Raw genomic sequence first — 22,081 nt, 5'->3', positions numbered from 1 at the left:
GTGATTCTCTGAGCAGGGCAGTCAGGGCACCAGCATCTTTCTCATGAATGCCCGTCACAACGAATATCCATATAAACACTGTTGATGGAGCTGTTCTACTGCTGGCTGAGGGTCTGTCTCATCCTCTTTGTTAAATTGGCTATTCGATTAGGCAGACAATTGACAGAAACATGGTTTTCATTTTAAGAAAATTCTTCATTCTCCAATGTGGAGGACAGTTCTTTCAGTAGAGACACATTAGTTGTCTGTAGCTTTCATAATCATTTCAATTGTGTCTTAAGGATACAGTTGTTTTGCCATCTATCGTTCCAGACTTATACACTGTGGAAATATGTCACATAATACAAATACAATACAAAGCTACTTATTTATTTTGCCCTTCACATTAGAAATTTAAGTATAATATTAAATCCATGAATTCATAGTTCAAAATAATTGATACATTTAAACATGTTTTTAGTATATACAGTGCTTTAAAAAAAAACAATATTTGTTTGAAGGTACAAAAAGAGTACAAAAAGATAACCCAGGTAAGAATAAAAAATACGTTTTCATGAGACTGTGTGTATTCAAGCTACTATAAATCCTCAGGGTAATAAGAGTGTTAGACAGATGCTGAATGAACTAATAGTGAATAAATGTATTAAATATTGAATCTCACAGAGGTCAGATTTTGAACATTTTACAAACTATTTCAACGGAACTGACTTTCAACCTGCTTACCTGCAGATGGGAAATGTGGAAAACATTTCTGCTGTATTGATGCATGTTTTTTTATCCTGATTGTAAGTTTGCACTCCAAAGCAGGACTTACAGCCATACTAAATCAATATTGGAGGAGCAAAGCCCTTGTTCTCTGTGTTTATAGATCCGTGCCTTCTGATGGACTTTGCTTCCACTGCACATTTTGATCACTGTCTGTCTGCAGCCGACGTGACTGGAGAACTGCAATTTAGGCTGCCTTTATTTTTAGTCAAGTAAAAGGAAAATACAGATTCATCCTAAATGCATTTTGTTTTGAATATGTTTTGCATTTTGAATATCAGACAAGGTTAACATATATTACCAATGTTATTAGTATTACTAAAAAATATACAGTATATAATGCTGAATGTATTTTTACATTTTTAGCACATGCTCAGCCACTGTTTTAGGTGTTTTTAACACAGATTTCCCTAAAAACAATACAATTAAGTATGCACCTCTTTACTCTTAAAAGATGTGCAAATGTGTGTGCATTAAAAAGCAAATAATAGCATACAATAGAATATAGTAAACAGCTTTCATGTGAGAGAAAGTGCTCCTGATTTTACATGGGTCCATCAGAAAACAGTCTGCTACTTCTCAAACATGATACTGGTATCATGTGCCATTAATAGGGCTGCCACGAACGATTATTTTGATAGTCGACTAGTCACCGATTATTTTTGCGATTAGTCGACTAATCAGATCATGCATCTATTGGATGTAAAACGTACAGCTTATTGCACCAGCAGCATCTGCTCTTATATAACTATCATTAGTTTACAGCTTTAAGTGTTTAAGGTATGTGCCAACTAAAAATAAAGACAAGATGATAGTTTATTAAACTTTTAATGAAATTTGCAGATTGTCTCGGTGGAGTTTAATAAACTCGGCCGTCTGTTCGTTCAATGTAAAACATAACAGGACACTAGAGTAAATTCTCTACCATTTCACACTTCTGTTTAATCAGTTTTCTGTCTGACATTTGTTCAGCTGTGTAAAAACTATAACTTTAATCTCAGCCAAACCAATTTACTGAGGAACAAATAAAACACTGAAAAAAGCCAAACAATAACATTTTTAAATTATCCGAGTGACTTATATATCATGTTTACCCTGAGTAGCGAAAGACCGCGGGGGGGTTGAAAATGATGTGCCGGGAATAGGCTGTTCTCGCCGGCTCTAGTGAGCCTCGAACCCTCTAGCTATCAAGCTGGTGGGTAACAGACGTCTCCGAAAATTAAATTCCTTAATCGTCGACGTAATCGTGACTAGTCGACTAATCGTGGCAGCCCTAGCCATTAAGACAAGCTATCCGGACACTCTCCAGTTATAATATTCCTAAACAAAAGTACAAATTATAGCCAATTGCTACTCTGTGGAGTAAAAAAGAAAGAAGTTGATATTCTTAAAAAGTCTCCCCCTCACACCCCAAGCACTCTTACTTGCTGGGTGTAACACACCCACTGCAGAAAGGCTGATGCCCAAATAGTTCCAGTAAATCAATATAATAATAAAATAGGAAACTACATGCAAAGGGCAAGGACTCTAATCTAGTCACCACATATTTCTAATGGGGTGGGGGGTGGGCGCAGAGCCATTGCAGAGGGGGTGCGGTATGAAAAGGGGGGAAAAAAATGCTTGGACACTGCTAGCATGGGGCGCCCACACAAACGCAAAGCAGGAGATGAAACATCGCTGAATATGTTTCCAAACCAACTTTATTCTAAGCTAAAGACTAGAAAATATGGTGAAGCATATCTTCGCTTTGGTTTCACCTGCACAAGTGCCGAGGTAGGTCTCCCCTGCAGAATTGGTTTTCCCTTCGTTGGGAGCAGCGCTGGGCTGTTCAAATCACGGACAAACAGTATCCCACATTCTTGATTTTTAGTTCACAAACACTTCTCATAATGACTAACTACTCCTGACATTTTGGAGATGTTAGCTCTTTATACTGTAAAGTTACAGCGGGATCCAAATAACATCAGGCTGATCCTGCCACGATCTGTTGCCCGGTTCAAATCACAGACAAACAGTATCCCACAGCTGTTTATGTTTTTGAACTCATTTTGCACAAAGAGGCATTTTTTGAAAAATGTATTGATAGCAATGTTGAATATTATTACACAGGAAAAAAACAACTACACATAAAATAATTACATCGTGACGCCTCTGCCTTTGTAAATGGAGGGACAGTAACTACGTGTGTATGTAAGCATGTAATACCTGCAGATAGTCAGATTAACAGTATTTTGTCTCTATCTGCCATTCTGCAATTCATCTCATGTAAACAATAACGTGGCGCACAGCCTGACGTGAAAAAAAAGCACATACCTTTGATGTTGCGTGACGAACTCTGTATTCCTCGTCCACACGTAAACGCAAAAAAAGGAGTTTTAAAAAATCTCAGTTTCGGTGTTTCGAAACGCCGTTTACGTGTGGACGAAACAGCTGCGTTTCAGGGGGGCGAACATTTTTCTTGTAAGACAAAGGGGGGTCTAGCAAAAAGAGCTTGGGAACCATAGTTTTAACCAATAAAAGCATGGATTTGTGTTCCATTCTTTTATGTAACTGCTGGATTGCACCACCCACGCTACAAGTTCACTGCCATTCTGACTGTGCACAGCCATGTTTGTTTCACTTGATAGAACAGACCTATTAGGTGGCTATTTTATCCTGTTAAAAAGCAAAAAACATCAATTTAGTGTCTAAGACAACTCATTACTAACCCTCATGCAGTACGTGATAAGCACAAGAAACCCTTCTTGCGTGACATTAGCTCCTTAACTTACCCATCACCAATCCATTCCCACCCCTTTCTCAAGTTTAAAAAAAACCCCCTCTCCTCTTGAAATACGTTATTGGTCCATCGGTTTGGATCAGAAGACATGTAGCCCTCTCAGCTTTCGATGTGTGTGTTTGTGAGTGTGTGTGTGTCTTTGTGTATGTGTGCTATATGGATGGTCTCTCTTCTCCACACGCCCTGCCTTCCTTTTCTGAGAAACTGACTCAGCAGCCACTGTCAGGTCTGCTTAATTTTGTCATGCTTGACTTCCTGCTACCTGGACTCTCATCTGCCAAACCCCCTTAATCCACTTGTCACTCACAACAACAAAAAGCTCAGGATCTGCTCCTTGAATGAAGATAGGGAGGTGGAGCATTGGTGGGTGTATAAGAGAGTTATCCTGCAGATTTTAGTGCAGGTGTGCAAGCACAGGTGCATCACAACTGCTGTGGGAATTTTAGAGTTACGGGGATTTCAACACTATTTCTAGCCATTACCCAGAATAAGGCAAAGAATCTGTCAAAGAATTTGTCAAATAAATATATATATATATATATATATATATATATATATATATATATATATATATATATATATATATATATATATATATGGTGGCGCCAGTGTCCGGCAGCCTCGCCTCTGTCAGTGCGCCCCAGGGTGGCTGTGGCTACAATGTAGCTTGCCATCACCAGTGTGTGAATGGGTGGATGACTGGATATGTAAAGCGCTTTGGGGTCCTTAGGGACTAGTAAAAGCGCTATATAAATACAGGCCATTTACCATTTATATATAGATAGATAGATAGATTCGGGCACACATTTTGAAACAGGCCTTCACAACTGAAAATTCAAAATTTGTCCAGCTGACCTTTTATAGTTATATCTTTGATGACATTTACAAGACAACATCCTATTTATATATTAGGTAGCATTCGCTGCCTAATTTCTCATCTGCAAGCTTTTTTTTCACTAAGAATTGTGTGATTGCAAATGCCTGGAAAACTAGAGAAGTCTAAATAATTATGATCAGCTGGGCTTGAAATTAACACCAGCTAACTCACTCAGAGTAGTTAATATTTGACTGCAGCAGACACAGTTTTACCTCAGGGCATGTTAGCTTCCTGCTCTATTTCCAAACAAACACAACTTTCCTCAGTTCTTTCTCAGATTGGTATGATTTTATATGGTCCTTCCCAATCTACAATTTCTGTTAAATAAACATACGTATTTGTACAGCTGTCATTTCAGGGCACATCTACATGTTTTTACAACTGCTGCTCCTAGCCCCCTCTCCTCACTGAAAGGGTGAATCAGTCTGAATAAACAGTGAGCAAGCAGTTGCATGCAGCAGGCTCACACTACAAATACAGTTGTGTGTTTGTTTTTCCTTTGTTGCTGTTGTTTCAGTTATTCGGTGAACACTGATGAAAACAAATATATTGTCTTTAGCAGTAAAAAAATCATTCCTGTGCACTAATGCACATTATCATGTGTGTATGTGTTGCAGATTATCATCTGACCCTGACTTCTCATAAGCATCCATATAGGAAACTTGTCTGTCCAGTCAAAGTGTTTACTACTGTATGTGTATAGTATATCTACTTTCAGTCTTCAGCCTGTGGTGCCATCATTAACACTGGTTATCTATCGTCGTGCTTGCTCCTCTATACTTTGGCAAAATATGCTAATTAAGACACCCTGTATTACATTCAGATTATTTCCACCATCCTTACAATGGCTAATGTATATTCATGAAATGCACTGTGTTTGTGTTTTTGTCTTTTCACTTTAATTTATTTGTATTATGCAACATATGTCTCTCTAGAGGAAGAGAAAGTAAGTATTTCTCTGACTGTCTAAGTGAGCACACATGAAATTCACTTGTCAATTTGATGCACTTCCTTTGCACTGAATATCACAATACATCTATACATGTATTATGAAAAAGCATAAATTCATGCACAACAAATCAGGAACCAAAAATATTTGTATGTGAATGTGCATGTTTAAAATCTGCTAACCTTGATGGCATTGGTGGAAATCTGGATCTCATGCAGCTTCCTCATTGTACCGTCACGGTCAATGAAGTAAGACGAAGCCAACTGATGAAGGGCTTCCACATTCTGAGTAGCATTGGCAAGCTTTCTGTCCAGCTTGTTTTTGGCCAGGTACATTGTCAGTGCCTCCTCCCCTGCAAGTGGCAAAAAGAAATGGAATTATATAAGCATGTTTTTTAAGAACTTTTTAAGGCAATGAAGACATTATTTTTTAATCCAGTGTACTACAAAAGCGAAGCAAGAGCTGTACATATATTGAATGTGAAAGTTGTCATATTCAGTCTTATCTTGGTTGCCGGTGGAGCACTCAATATAACAGAGAAGTCAGAGATGAATACCAATGCTAGGAGCTTTAGCTTGAGAAACCAGATGCCTTAGGTTTCCCAGAACAGTCACATATTTGCTGCTTCATCCCCAGCTGGCACCATCCCCGGAAAATGCCCTTAGATTTACCCCTATTGGGATTGCATTATTTCCACAAGAGGTGTAGTGATATAGAATTTTTACCACAATACCACAGGAATTTCATCCTGTGGTCTTGTGGTAAATATATCACATCCGAATTTTTCTTGGAAAAGAACCCAGAACGGGAAAAGAATAGGCATGATACAAACACACAAATAATTGATTTGAAATAATTGAATGCAAATATTTTAAAAGAAAAATACGAAAAGGGTAAAAGTAAGTAGTGGAACCAGTTTAGCTACCTCAAGAAGACTGCACAAATCCCAGATCCTCCCCCAGTTATATATTTTTACAAAAATACTGTATTCAGTTCAATCACATTACTGATCCTATACTGATTACATACTTCATAATTTAAATGCTATTATTATCAAAGATGACAAAGTAAGTCCGTCTTTACACTTCAGAAAACACTTGAAAAAGAGAAGTACCGGTAAGTGTGTCAACTCACTGAATTCAACCTGATCTTGCAGAAAGTGCCTGTAAGGTCAAGAATATGAAAGTCTAGATCAGCAAAGGGCCTAAATATTTACAGCGCACCAGACAACCATTTCAGTTTGCATGTCTTGTGCTCGTTTGTTGACTCACTAAAAAGAGCTGAGATGCTCAATCAGTACACATCATATTTCTCAGTCTTTCATTCCCACAAGGAGAAACAGATTCATAAAAAGCAAACAAGCAAATATCAGTTCACTTCTGCAAGCTCACACAATCTATCCTGCAAAGATTACTGTTCAAATGGCAAACCATATGCTTGGAACTATTTCAAGAGCGTGTCACATATGTTCAGGTTTACAGTGCTGTGAATGGTTATTTGGCCCCAAGCGATGCATTGGAATTGGTCATTTAACTTGTGGTGACCGTGACTAGGGGTGGGTAGCAGTCAGGGCCAATGTCTCATGCCTGGTTAGAGTACAAACACTGAGGGGACGAGGGCCGATTCTCCGATGCTGCAATGCTCTCTGTCCCTCAGGGGTTAGCAAAGTTACTTACATACACTCGACTTACACCACTGCACAAGAATAATAGTCCCACATTAAGCCCTTGATCTGCCATTTTTTATCACTATTTCAACTTAGTGTGGCATAAAGGTCTTCTATACATAAATATTTTGTGGTTATTGCTAGCTGGCCAGGAAAAATCATTACCTCTCTGGCTTTAAAAAAGTCATTTGTGTGCACCTTTCTATAAGTAATACATTGTGCTACATTATTGCGGGGCACCTCGCTGGCACATTGCCAGAAATAATCAGCTCGTGTAGGGTGTATGTGTTTACAGCTGAGAGGTATTTTAAACTGTTTCATCTCAAATCAGTGTTTCCGTGCATGTATACAAGCATGTTTTCTGAATATCTTTTTCTTTTTTTTTCACTTTCCTTGTGTTTGCATGAATGTAGAGGTCATGGAGGATATGTGACTGCCTAGTGTAATGGAATGGTAGGGAGAGCCCCATTTTATGCCAGTGGTACATGTGTGGGAAACCTTTTCAAAGAACCTAAGTGAGTGCTTTCAAATGACTTCATAACCTAGTCACAGATTCACAGGACACACACAAACATACCCTGCATTTGCTGATAGGTGTTGCTGTCTGCAGTTACTTTAGTTACTTCGTTACAGAAAAATTACATCTATTTTTTGTACTTAACTATATATACATATGTTTGATGACAAAAATTGTGTAAATAATAAACCAACATAGGATGAATTCTATTTCACAACCCAACAACTACTTAGCTCTATTGTAAACATCTTACTTCTCTTATGAATAATCTCGTGATTAAAATAGGTTAACGCTTATAATAAAATGTATATGTAACACTCACAACCAATTTTCTACCCTTCTCTTCAGCGGCATAACGCTATTGCCAGTTACACATTTGCTTCGGGTTTATGCAAGATATATTCTGGTATAATGGAGTAAAAGATATTGTTGTTGACAGAAGCGTTGGCAAGTTTCACTGGGCAGTTTTACTCTACAACCAGAGGCACAGCCATAGTTCTGCATATGAACTTTAGCCTTGGGCAACCACAAGTCATTTCAATAAACTATTTCTTTTTTTTCATGGCAGAAGATATGAGACACTGAATAAGTTTCATTCAGTCAGTCTGTGTAATCACAACAGAGTGTTGGTTGGCAAAGGAGTCTCCTCAGCTAACATGCAGTTATTAGCGCAACAGCTCTAACAGAGCGTAAAGTAAATGCACTCTTTCTCAGTTAACTACAAGTACATTTTTAAAAAATGCACTGTGGTTGTTGTTGTTAATGTAGATTAGTTCTTAGTGGCAAAAGCTAGGCAGAAATGAATGTTGTCAATTAAAGCGACAGTGTTTGCTGTTTTGCAAAATGTTTGAGCAGAACGTGTATTTTTTAAATCCCTCCACACAGATGTATGTAGGACAATGAACTCTCCAAAGTAGCTAAAGTTGTCTGCTGGATTTAATTGGATGTGTCTCCTTTTAAGCTTTTTTTCTCTATTCCCTGACTCGACTCAGATGCTCTATAGTTGGCTGTGCACACACCCATGGAAGTCACAGTGAAACAGCAGTTCTCTCACTTAAAGTGGAAAAATGATTTCAAGCATGTGAAGGATAGAAAATGACAGATGTGCTAAAATATATTCCTTACAGCTTTAGCAAAATGCAAATCTGTCCTTCACATTCCCTAAAAGCAATACCTCCTCTAGCATTTATATACAGCCTTACTTTTGCAGACGTCTTCACTACTGACACACCGAAAGGTTGAATTTTCCTGTCAGCAAATGTGCTTCACTTACACTATTGTTCTCAGGCAAAGAGCCTGAGGTGTTAAATATTTGTGCCAACTGTTTTATGTACATATTATTTACTTAATTATTAATTTATTTATTTCATCTTCAAATTCAGTTAAAACATAAACTGAGGTATATTTTCACTTTAACTGCTTCAAGTCTTTTAACCGCAGTGGGCTAAACTCAGATCTAGGGCTGCCACAAACTATTATTTTGATAGTCGACTAGCAGTGTTGGTCAAGTTACTTGAAAAAAGTAATCAGTAACTAATTACTGATTACTTCCCCAAAGAAGTTACTTTACTGATTACTTATTTTCAAAAGTAATTAATTACTTAGTTACTTAGTTACTTTTTAAAAACACGATTTACAACCTGAAGAGGTGATAAAGCGATAAATCTTTCAGCCCAATTCTACTTTTTCTACATAATCCATCATATAAAATGTAATCAAATGGAAAAGTCTCTTTTTTTAACTTGTTTTATCAGTTTTAATCTTTTAACTTTATGCATCAAGCAAAAATTTAATTATATGCACCATTCTCTGACTTGAATAAATTAGTTTGACATTTAAAGCTATTTTCTGCACATTCCAGCACATAAAATAAAATATTTTTTGTGTTTACACTCACTCTTTCAAATAGATGCAAGTAAAACACAGCAGAAAATAAATAAAGTCAAAGACTCAGCGGTCCTGTTGCTCTATTTTCACCTGAAAAGCAGGACTGGGATAGGCGGAGGTTTACCCTGGTGCACGTGTGCCGCGGTCAGTTGAAGAAACCGCGACTTTCTCTGTGAATTTTCCATTATGTCGTTGCGCACTCGGTGCTTGCTTGGAAGTTTAGGGGTTTTTTTCGCTGTAAAAAGAAGTTTTCTTCCCACGCACAATGGACGCTAATGTTTTTGTCACATTTTATGGAGTCAAACTCAAAGTAAGGTCAGTACTTCCACGCTTTAAATGCTGCACGCTCATACTCTCTCCCACAATCGATATGTGATCCATTGTTGATCTGCACACAGCTGTTGTTACTAACGGCACACTCGCTTACGTCACTGTCGTGAGACATTCTCGCAAAAAATCATGGTTTTAGTAACGCAGTAACGCAGCGTTCCTACGGGAAAGTAACGGTAATCTAATTACCGTTTTTGCAATAGTAATCCCTTACTTTACTCGTTACTTGAAAAAAGTAATCAGATTACAGTAACGTGTTACAAGTAACGCGTTACTGCCCATCTCTGTCGACTAGTCACTGATTATTTTTGCGATTAGTCGACTAATCAGATCATGCATCCATTGGACATAAAACGTATAGATTATTGCACCAGCAGCATCTGCTCTTATATAACTATCATTAGCTTACAGTTTTAAGTGTTTAAGGTATGTGCTAACTAAAAATAAAGACAAGATGATAGTTTATTAAATTTTAATGAAATTTGCAGATTGTTTCGGTGAAGTTTAATAAACTCCTTGCTATCTAAAATATACCGGGACACCGGAGTATATTCTCGAGCATCTCACACTTCTGATAATCAGCTGTCTGCTGGACGTTTATTCAGCTGTGCAAAAACTATAACTTTGATCTCAGCCAAACCGATTTACTCAGGAACAAATAAAATACTAAAAAAAGCCAAACAATAACATTTTTAAGTTATCTAAGTGACTTATATATGTTTAACCTGAGTAGCGAAAGATGGGTTTGAAAACGATTTGCCGGGAGTCCGGTGTTCTCACCGGCTCTAGTGAGCCTTGCCCCCGGCTAGCTATCGAGCTAGTGGGTAACAGACGTCTCCGAAAACGTCGGAGCGCTTTTGAAAATATGTGGTGTCTTGATAAACTGAGCAGATATTTGAGGTTTACACAGCTACATTCTCACCTGAAAATATGTTAAACGTTTATTTTGTGACCCAGAAAGAATAATAAGAGTAATATTAAAACTAACTAGCTGCCGCCATTGTTGGAAACTGAGCTGGGCTGCGCTATGAATTCTGGGACAGAGCTACTTCTTCTTCTTCGGGGTTTAACGGCAGCTGGCATCCTTGTACATGCAGTGCTGCCATTTTCTGTTTCAGTCCGTTATTACACTCTTAAATCCTACTACTTATTCCTGCGTCTTTTGGGATCTTACAAAGCTTCAAACGACGCATCGACTATTAAATCAGTCGTTGTCGATTTTGATAGACAACGTAATCGTGACTAGTTGACTAATCGTGGCAGCCCTACTCAGATCATATGCTACACTTCAAAATACACATAACTTGATACTCATTAAGAAAAGTCAAACAAACGAACAAAATGTAAAAAATGTGCCACAAACTGAGATCTAATTAAAACAGTCAAAAATGTTCAGACAACAAATGTTTTCCCTTGACGTTGTCAGTCAGTGCTCAGATAAGAATATCTGCTTCTTAGTTAACCCTGTCATTACCACAGCACCATATTTGCAGGCAATTAGTAACACAGAAAGCTAGTTCATTAGCATTCATTAGCATAGCATTGATCCTACCTCTTTTACATGAAACTCTTTAACAACAACAAATATAAATGACAAACTACCCAACTGAATTCATTTTGCCTTTAATTAAAAAAAGTAAAAACAAAAGATATTGAGAAGAGGCTGTGACTATGTACACCTTTTCATTAGCTCTTTAGAGCTCAAAGACAAAGAAAGGAAGAAGTAACGACTCATGCTAGGTGACATAACAATGGTAATTCATTGTAACATTTTCTTTCAGTTTCCGGGTGGGGCGGAGGGGCTCTAATGGCGCTCTTCACACTTGAACACTCAACTTTAAGTTGCCTGGGAGAAGGAGAATTCATTTCTTTCCTCTCAAGTGTATAATGACTCATGAGACCACAAAGTGTAGGTGGCTAAAGAGAGAATTAGCCTCCTCTTCTTACTTCATCTCTAGTATTGAATGCACATTTCTTGGTTCATATAACCATTAATGGGCAATTCCAAGATTGACATAAGAGTTTGCTGACCCATAAATTGAAACAAAGGCCTGAAGGTTAAAGAAAACATGATGATAACTCAGGGGCAAAGTAGATGAGCTCGGGGATATCTGTAAAAATATAGAGGAACCACATATGGTGATGCAATTCAATAACCTTAAGGAGGATGCTGTGGGTGAAAATGATACTGTGGTTATTTTCAACTGTTTTAGCCATCTGATGTACCTGTTGTATTAGGATTCTTCCTAATTTTATTTCACCCCCATATGATGTTTCAGCTCAATATTGTATTTCCAATTTCCAAAAAAAAGGTGTTGCAGGATGAATCACTTTACAGGGTGGGTTATACAATATCCCAGTTCTAACTCTTCACATCTAATATTCATCTGCACAGTGTAACTAAATAATTAAAGCCGACTTTATATTTGAAAGTAAAGAAATCTGCTACCAGATTTATTTTTTTCCCTTAATGCTTAAGCATCAGTTCCACTTGAAGATATCACTTCTGACATACAAATATAGTTTGAGGTTACTTAATTAAAAATTAAATTAAAAGACACCAGTTCTCTCTGAATAATTGATACTGGGGTACATAAATGCACATTTCCCAAGCTTTGTCAAGTCTGGAGCAACATGACCCAAGCCTGTTGAACAGCATCATAATAATGACAAAAGTATAAAGAATATTTTTCAGAGGCATTCGATCATGAGATTACAAAACTGCAGTACAAACGGCAATTTACACAAGTGAAGCGACTACTTGGCAATGTTTCATGCATGCAATTATATAATTCAAGGTTTGAATAACAGAGCAGATTATCTTACTAATTATATCTTTAAAATGCAGTTGGGAACATAATCAGAGTAAGCTGCCTTCATCCATCCCTCCGAGCTTGTGATAAGATAAGACATAGCGAGGAGAAAGCATTTATTGTTAGGCTAGGAGAGCACAGGTGCTTACCTTTTTTTTTTTTTTAGGGTGAAGTACATTCAATATACTTTTGATGCTTTTTTTCTTTTCTTTTTCACTGTAAATTAATTGAATTGATTAATTCTTTAGAAATTAAGAACAGTGTTGATATTCATAGTAACTAACAGTAGCTATAGAATGAATCTTCTATAATATTTGCAATCTACACTGAAATTTGATGATCTGTCATGCTTATAGATTAATCACAGAAGTGCACACTGTGTCCCTTAAAGTAAAGGTAAGTTTGAAGATCATATGTAAGTTGAATTATACTTTTTGCAAGGGTTTCTGATTCAGCTACACTTTCCCTTACACCTTAGCTCTTGCTATGTTTATTTATGTTTTTGGTGCAACAGCAGCTTACCTTCCCTACTAAACTTCTTTGGGATTCCTTTACTAATACCTTTCAAGTGCCCATGTAAAGCATCATCATAATCACATTTATTGGTTTTCATACAGACTGATAATCTGTTTTCTGAGAAAAGTGTTCACTGAAATGATCAATTATCATGAACTGAAAATAGAAATAGAAATGTGTCTTTGTCTCTCTACTTAATACATGTTTCTGAAATTGTTTCCAGATGAAAAATCTAGCAGACAGCATGCCATTTCCATTTGGTTGATTGCCTGCAATTCTGTACAAGTTACTAACCATGGACAGCTGACAAATCAGGACACCTGGCAATTTCCTGTAATTTTCTTTCATATAGTCATAAACTGTTTATATATATTCTTAACTCTTTCCCCCCCTGGATGCCTACTAGAGTAACCCTTGTTTCTGTTTTCTGAACTGAGCGGCTGCTGTTCAGACCTGCCTCCAGAACAAAATGACTGGGTGCACTAGTGAAAGTGATTTCTGCCTATACAGCTTACTAGGGCTACCCTTGGAAAAACCTTCTCTAGTGCTCATCAAACCACGTCTTTAATGACACATTCTGAGGTGTCAAAACTCATAATAAAGGACACAGGGGAGGTCGTCAAATGTCATGTTCATGGGAGAAAGAGTTAAAGGTTATATTTTCTCTGTAATGAAACAGCTACACTTTATTGGAAACACTTATGCTCTTGTTTGTTAGTCACTTGAAAATCCCAGCTTTTTTGATTTGGTTGGAGAACATTTTCACGTCCGCTTTCTTCTGCTCTTTTGTGATGTAGCTGCGGCTGAGTTTTTCAAAACCATGAAGAAAGAGTTGACCTCAAGCTGCTTTACTGAGTTGATGTGACATTGTTAGCAAGCTGGTAAATAAATAATCCTGGACAATATTAGGCTGAATTTTCACAGTGGAAATCATGCAGGGGCATTTGATCGCAATATTAACAAAAAGGAATAAAACTTACCAAATACTTGATTTTTTTTGTTATACTGTGTATCATCAGATTTTTTAAAAATACATTACATATGCATGTCCAAAACTCCTAACAGACCTGAAAGACTTTTCTTGAAAGAAATCCTCCCTTACATATAAATTCTTTCATTGACATGAACCTTTTAAGCAAGCCATGTGTAATAAGCTTTTTCAGCCAGTGTGGAAAAACAAGTAATATTGTTAATCAAGCATGGAAGTGAGCAAATGAAACATGTGAACCTCTCTTACCTCCCAGGGTGGCTGAGATGAGAATGTGAGTTCCATATTTCTTAATGATAGTGTCAATGAACTGCTGAGTAGTGGGCCTGCGTCCCAGCAGGCGTACACTGCGCTGGAACTCAGGCATGAGTGGCACAGGGTTCCGAATAAGATCCCTCCTTTCAATTGCAGTGTTCCTCACCTTCCAACGTGCAAATTCCCTGCAAAACACCAGTGAAAAACATGCTCTCAACAACATACCTTATATTACACTACTAACAATAACAATTAACATTAACAATGCAGCTACATTACTTATAGAAATTCTATCTGAAAAGCTAGTGCACACTGGGGTCTTTCATGTGAATACAACTGTATGAGGCAATAAAACATTAAAAAAAATTTTAAAAACAGAGGCCAATAATGAAGATGCACTGTATTCTCTTGTGTTTATTCAGTCTGGCACAACCATGCATAATCATTGTTGCTTAGTTTGTAATCTGACCAGCTTCCTGCGATGTTCCTCTGTAATGCAGTATGTTTTCCTGAAAACTGCTCAAGGTCATTTCCTCTTCATCATGCTCTGACTTAATTCTCAAGAAAGAAAATATAAAAATACACAGTGCACAAAAAAAAAGCAACACTGACTTAACTACAACTCATTCTGCCCTTGATGTTTTCATGTTTTTGCAGTGTAAAAAGATCATGGAGAATAAGTGTGAATGTTTATGAAGCTTGTTTCTGTCCATCGAGACCCGCATCAAGAAAAGATTTCACCGAAAACATTACAAATATCTCTATTCAAGAATTCCTGGTGTATTTTTAACTGTAATTGATTGTTTATTGCTATTTTAATCAGAAATTGCCATTATCATCTTGCATTCTTTCTGCATACATTTCTTTTATGTGAATGTGTATCTAGAGGTTTATTTAGAATTTAGGAAAAACACTTTTTTGATTACTGCAGTGTGTTCTAATCGTCAAATGCTGCAAATTTCCATATGGCTTTGACAGATTACATCATTACATAGTTATGACCTTATTTTCTGTTCAGTGCATCTCTGAGAAACAGCAGCTCTGCCACCGATTTTGTTTGTCATATACTCCATCTTAGATTATTTAAAAACCACGTGATAATTTGATTGGTCTGACATCCAGCTTCTCTCTCTGGTGGAAAATATACGTTTAATGAGGCCACGTTTGGTCCCAGTGCCTCCACCTGTTCCTAAACCCATGAGGATTTCCAGTTTTCTCACTGGATCTTGGAGACCAAGTCCCTGCAGGGAAAACTAATGTCACCTCATTTGGTCATTACCAAATTTCACGAGATCCTAATGACTAAGCTTTTTTTTAAAAAAATTAAAAAACAGACAAACTAAAAACCTCTTGGGTCCTACATGTCTGTGAAGGTTCTCAGGCATCCAGGTCATCGTAGTCTAAGCACCTTGGAAAGAGATTTGGCCTTAACTCCCAGACGCTTTAACGCCCACTCACATCCTGGACCATTTGACCTCAGGAAATCACATGATAGGGTGGGAGGCTAGGTTTTCACTGTGGGTTCATCGGAAGCCTTGGCTGATTGTGACCCACGCCCGTTTTCACACCTTGGCTCGTGTGATTAGGTAGAGGATCAATAGGGGGTCCACGACCCCCTTGGGGACATTCCCATAGGACTTAAAAATCATGGATTCTCCACCAATTGCTCTTAGAACTGAAGAATTGAACTGAACTAAATGGCAGAAACTGTCCTTAGAAAGTAAAGTATTACAAGCTTGATATTAGGAACCCAGGTTTTTGAAACATGCAGATATGGCAGGTGTGTGTAAAATAATGTCAAAATGTTGCCTTTGTTTTTTTTGGGGTTTTTTTTGTTTTTTTTAGATTGAATACGATAGTATACTGCTTTGTTATCACATTTGAAAAATGCATTGTTGAATGTTCAGTTAAAAAGTAAGTGCTATGAATAAAAATTACTCAAGAACGCTTTATAATAGCCTAATCACAAGCTTTCCTCCTGAATACGTGGGCCCACTCCAATTGATCGGTCACTTAGTTTGATTTTTCTGACATGTAGTCAGCAATGTGTCTGGCTTGATGGAAGCAATTTTTACTACTCTGTTCAGCACTTATTAGCATTTAAAGTTCAATTTCTTTTCTGCCAGTGGACTGTTATGTTATGTAATTCGTAATGTACCAGACATTTCACAGGTAATATCTTGACAGTGTCCTCACAGGGCACATTTTTTTTATCCATTTTGAACGCTTCAAACAAATTGAAAAGCATTGCTAACCATATATGTTTATGCATTGTCTTAAAGCCAGAAAATAAATAAATAGAGGTCTTTGCTGCTGATTTGCAGAAGTCTTTCTCATGAACTTTGCAATTCCTTTACGCAGCAAAGACACAAGTGCTCATCTGGCAGGACAGGACACACCACTCAAGCTAGTACATGCTGATTCAGCTTCCACTCTTGTTCCATGACTTAGCTCTTTAAGGGGTACACGTTGCTGTACCTCAAATCTAGAGCAAACTTTTAAGCTGAAATAACTGCAAGATTTTATTTGTAGTTATGCAACTGTGGTACCAAATTTTATCTCTCTCCACTGCCTGCCAGGCTCGCTCAATGTGCCTGTTATTCGTTTCTTTCTCTCTGTCATAGATGTCAGTTGATTGTCACAGAATGTCTCTCATAGTTTGGTCACTATCCATTTTAATATAAAACTATATAAGGCAGCCATATATGCTTCAGCCTTTCTGCCCCAGATAAGAAATGCCAGAAGATGGAACCTACAGCATGACATGATTCAGTGCTTTGTTTCACAGCTCCAAGACCGGGTTTAATGACCTATCAAAGAAAGTTAAGAGGAGATAAATGGTATCGTAGCTGCATGGAAGGAAGACAGGGATATATGTGATTATTGCTTTATGGTGTTTAAGTAACTCATTTGGGAGGTTGGGTAGATTATGTCTGGCTGTATGAAATAAAGGATAAAATATAAGGGATAATGTGGACATCCACAAATAAATACTTAATCTATGTAATAACACTTAGATTGAATGAAACTATAAGTCCAATATTTTGAGTAAAGAAAAGCATACATTGAGGCAAGAAAAGGATACCCAAAGGTTGCACAAGTAGCATTGATTTGTTTGGGTTTCTTGCCTGAAATATTGATATGTCCAGTATGTTCTGTCTGTAATATAGTCTGTCCTTGCTACAGCCAAGGTATAGAGACTGCACACAGACATGAAAACCATCATTTAATGATCAACTGGATGGGAAATATAATGTGCAACAGATTTACACAGAATTAGAGTAAAAATTTAACTGAATGAATTAATGAATGAATACATTTCGTCCAGCAACAGTCATAATTTCTGTCAGTTCAATTATATCTGCTTGCTAAAGAAAATATTAATTTCTCATATGTTTGGTCTATGTTCAACCTGAAATATGTTCACATAAACTAATAGTAACCAATTCAAACCAATCAAACAACTGATTAAACTTTATAACTGATGGCTTTTTTCCCTGTAAAATTGGTGCTATTTCACTGCCATTTTTCTGAAAAGTTGACTTTTCTAGCTCTTACCTACAGAGGCAAGTTAATCCAGTCAAGGTGTTCAACTGGAACACAGTTGATTTTATTGTGAAACAGTAAAAGGAAAGTGTATTGTATTTTTATTTGTTAAAAAAAACATTTAAATGTTCTATAATGTTTACAGAAATATTTAAAAAATGGTTTTGTCCATATGGAGAGAGAGATTGGTAAGAACAATGTTGCAGCTGCATTTCTGTGTCCTGTTTTTGCCCAACTTGCAGTTTCCAGGAGATATTTAAATATTGTTTAATTCATCAGGTGGTACATTTAACATTTGATCTTTGTGAATTCAATACTAAATGCCATGAATAAAGCCTCTACAAAATGGAATGACACCACAAAATTCAGCAAAACTATCCTATACATAGACAGCTGTGAAATTATCAGCCTGTGTTGTTGTTTTAGAAAAAAAGAGGTCAGGTCGCTACCATAACTCACAACCAAAATGAACAAAAATTTGCAAGCAAGACCTATTTTTGTTTCAACCTGGTGCTTCAAGATGATAAACCTGGCTAAATTGTTACAAATCAATGCATGTTGGGCTTCACAACAACGCTTTTATATGTAAGATTTATTTGCAGTGCTTACTGTAATTGTTAACATAGTATTTATATGTTTTGAATGACTATTAGTGGTATGACTATTATGATGCACCCTGAAAACATAGTGGTGGAAAGTGAGAATATGGCATGTCATAACAAGTTCCAGGCAGCATGTCGTCTGCTTCAATTAGAGTTGGGGGCTGTATTGACATCCACTGAATATTTCCTAAAGCTCTCGCAGGGGCAGGAAAAGACCATCATACAGTGTGTCACCACAGGCACTTAGCTGATTTTGATGCTGTAGCCCAGATTAAAAAACCTTGAGAGAGCATGACAGACATTCAAAGTAGAAGTGTGGAAGCAAAGAATAAAGAGAGACACATCTTTGTTGAAAATATCTAACTAATTGAGTGGGAAACTGGCAAGGCCCATACACAAAATGTTCTTTGGTGCCTCATAAATGACATGGAAAAAACACAACAAAAAGTAGGACTGTCAGTGAAACACAGAGCTTGTCATGCCGCGCTTCCTCTTTCCCTTTGCCCTCCTCTAATACTATAGATCAAAGCCTTTGCAGTCAAATGCATTCATCTATATTTACATCTTGACCTGTGTCAGTGTGAGGTATAAATCACATTTACATCTGTTCTGCTATCTAAAACAAAGTCTGTGTCATTTTATCTTCAATTAAAGCAAACAATACTGACTGATCATGAAACAACAAAAAATCCGGCACCAATTGTAAAAGTGTTATCAACAACTTTATTTGGAATAGATATGATGCTGTCAGAAAGGGTAGCACTATGGCCCTCAGCATTTGACAAACAAGATTTAAACTGCAACGATAAAAAGAGGCCAGAATATTATTTTTGACTGGCTATAGATGTTTAACAGTTGCAACTGAGAGTAGTGTGGTGTTTAAAAGAACCCTGCCCAAGTAGATATGTAAAGCCTATTATATTCAGACTAATGTCACCAATTAAAATGAAATATAAATAATTCATAGGCAGCTGTGGCTGTTTACGTTGCTGGTATGTCAAATGGTTGCAATGCCCCCAATTTCTTGACCCTACAGTTAGATAAGTATGCATTCTGTTTAACCTTTTCAATTTGAACCAGATCATAACAATGAGAACAACGAAAAAATGAAGATGATCGCTAATGCAAGTAGGCAATAACAGGGCAAAATCTTGGAAGTCTGTTTGGAAACTGTTCCTCTGTGTTTCAGAAAGTGACTGGGTTTGTTGTTTGATGGAAAAAGTTGTTTGTGGCACCATATGGATTATTTTATGTATTCCACTAATGAGGAATTCCAGACGTGAGCATCCGCCACCGTTACATTAAGTGTAAAGTGAGCTTGTTAGTCCCCATAGGGAAATAGTTCCTCTGCATTTAACCCATTCACCCAGTGAAGCAGTGGGCAGCCACCAGTGCAGCGCCCGGGGAGCAGTGTGTAGGGACGGTACCTTGCTCAGGGGTACCTCAGGGTAGCCGTTCAGTGGAGTCGAACCCCCGACCTTCCGATCATGGGGCCACCACTCTACCTACTGAGCTATCCCTGCACCCTATTAGGCTACTTTATAAAATACTTTTTTTTTAATGGAAGAGAAACATGCCACAGCTTTTGTTTTGTGTTTATAGATGTCTTTTGCATTATGATGAAGAAGAATTTTTAGGCAGATTTGCCACAATTGTGATGTTTTATGGGTTGATCTCATCAGTCTTCATGATTGGGAGAATGCAGGCCAACAACAACACAAATACAAACACTATTGTTTAGAGATTTATGTTACAACAGAAACGGATGGATATTGCTAAAGAAAACTGCCAAAAGTCAGTTTCACTCTGACTTCACTCACTGTTGTGGTCCTACTCAGAGTAGAGTGAGAAGACCATTTGCCATATCCTAGGATTGGAAGTCTGCTCTACTGTTTTATCCAACTCAGTTTCATGTTCACATGTGTAACCATGGTCCATAATTACCACTTAATGCAAATCACCTGGCAATTGTATGGCATCTGACATGTCTGTAGTCATCTCAAGAGTACATTTACATACAGATTGCTGAGCTGACTAAACTGGCAGATTGTCAGGTTCCTCATGTTACCATGATCGTTGGTGCACTTTCACAAACACCAACTGGCAGTCTACTGTTTGCAGAACATCAACTAATATTTTCTGTCTTTCATGTTTCATGTGATTTTCAATTACTCCCCCCGAGAGTGCTTAGAGTTTTTTGACAATTTTAGGCACAGTGTTGGTTTAGTTGCTGCCTGTCGTGAGCAGCGTTTGAGCTCTTTTAGTGGACTAAATGCATCAGATGTTTTGGAAGAGAAGTGTCGAGAACGTAACTGCAGGTCTTTTGGAAGTTGTCTTTGTCTACAAGCACTTTCCCACTCTTTTCTCCTCTCCTCTTCAACAGTGAAGCCATTAAGCCTAATATCACTTTCATTTTTAACTTTTATGAGCAAACAAGAGACAGCGTGACTGTTATTTTTTTCTTTTCTTTTTGATACTTTGTGTTCTCTGGGCTTTAAGAAATAAAAGCTTTATAACATAAGCAACCAGTTTAATAAGGACATTTTTAGCACATTAAGTCACACTGGTTAGTGCCAGATCAGAAAATTGTAATTAAATTGGTGTTTACGATGTTAAAAAACTACAATTTTACAGCAAAGTATATTTAACAGCACTGTTAATGTGTTTGGTTGTGTTTGATGTATATTGTTGCTTGAAATATGAGGTAACCTTTTTTTTTTTACTTAAAAATGTGTTAACAGATTTTACTTTATTGCATTTGTTAGATACTTACAGTCACTGAACTAAGGCTTTATTTCAAACCTTGTAAAAGACAGAAAAAATGAAATTGAATTGAATCTCAAAGTGCAGGTCTGGGAATACCTCGAATGTCTTTCATCAGTACTTTCAGAAGAACGCATTGCTGTGATAATCCCTCAAATATGACACAGATGAGAGAGCAAGGAGAATCAGTGTCCTGTACATCCATACAGCGTTTACAGTTGTGAAGCTTATAATGGTGATTTTTCAGCAGAGTATGTCAGAGAGGTGATGATTCAACCCTTTGTAATTTCTGTAGCTGCTTTTTGAGGTTATTGTACTGAATTACATCATAAATTAGCAGTAGCTCTATTTGTAGTAAGTCTTTCTATCAAAGACGTGTGTCATTTAGTACACGTCTATTTTGTTTTGAAAATGTAATATTTAGAGTGCTTTGATGCTGCAATTAAACAGCAATAATCACTGCATGAAAGATGCTTCAATCTGAGTCTGTCTGATATTCTTAAAGGGTACAATGTAGATGACAGATATCAGCATTTGTTTGAATAATGAGACATTTGAAATCATCTTTAGTAATTATTCAAATATGCTCAATAATAGAACAAATATTCTGTTGAGTTCCGAATATTTAGAAATCAGTCAAACATGTCTACAAAAAACTCCTTATTTTACAAAAGTATTCTAAATGTTGTTAAATTACACTCAGCAGCCACTTTATAGGTACACTTTCCTAATACCAGGTTGGATCTCCTCTTGGCTCCAGATATGCCTAAATTTGTGGTATACAGTGAACAAAGTGCTGGAAAGCATCACGCAGGTGCTGCAGATTCA

The 22,081-nt window shown here is 37.2% G+C and overlaps 1 protein-coding gene across 1 annotated transcript in view; it reads right to left on the bottom strand.

The window, feature by feature from the left end:
• Positions 1 to 22,081, bottom strand: part of brinp1 (bone morphogenetic protein/retinoic acid inducible neural-specific 1) — a 107,473-nt gene that overhangs the window by 39,401 nt on the left and 45,991 nt on the right. The window contains exons 3-4 of the mRNA XM_026173679.1: positions 14,337 to 14,527; positions 5,553 to 5,722 (exon numbers count right to left, since the gene is read on the bottom strand). Coding sequence (XP_026029464.1) covers positions 5,553 to 5,722; positions 14,337 to 14,527 — 361 coding nt within the window. The remainder of the gene's footprint in view (positions 1 to 5,552; positions 5,723 to 14,336; positions 14,528 to 22,081) is intronic.

This window comes from Astatotilapia calliptera, chromosome 7 (assembly GCF_900246225.1).
Source record: "Astatotilapia calliptera chromosome 7, fAstCal1.2, whole genome shotgun sequence".
Taxonomy (NCBI): Eukaryota; Metazoa; Chordata; class Actinopteri; order Cichliformes; family Cichlidae; genus Astatotilapia; species Astatotilapia calliptera.
The sequence above is the reverse complement of the archived record's forward strand: the minus strand, read 5'-3'. Positions and strand labels throughout refer to the sequence as shown.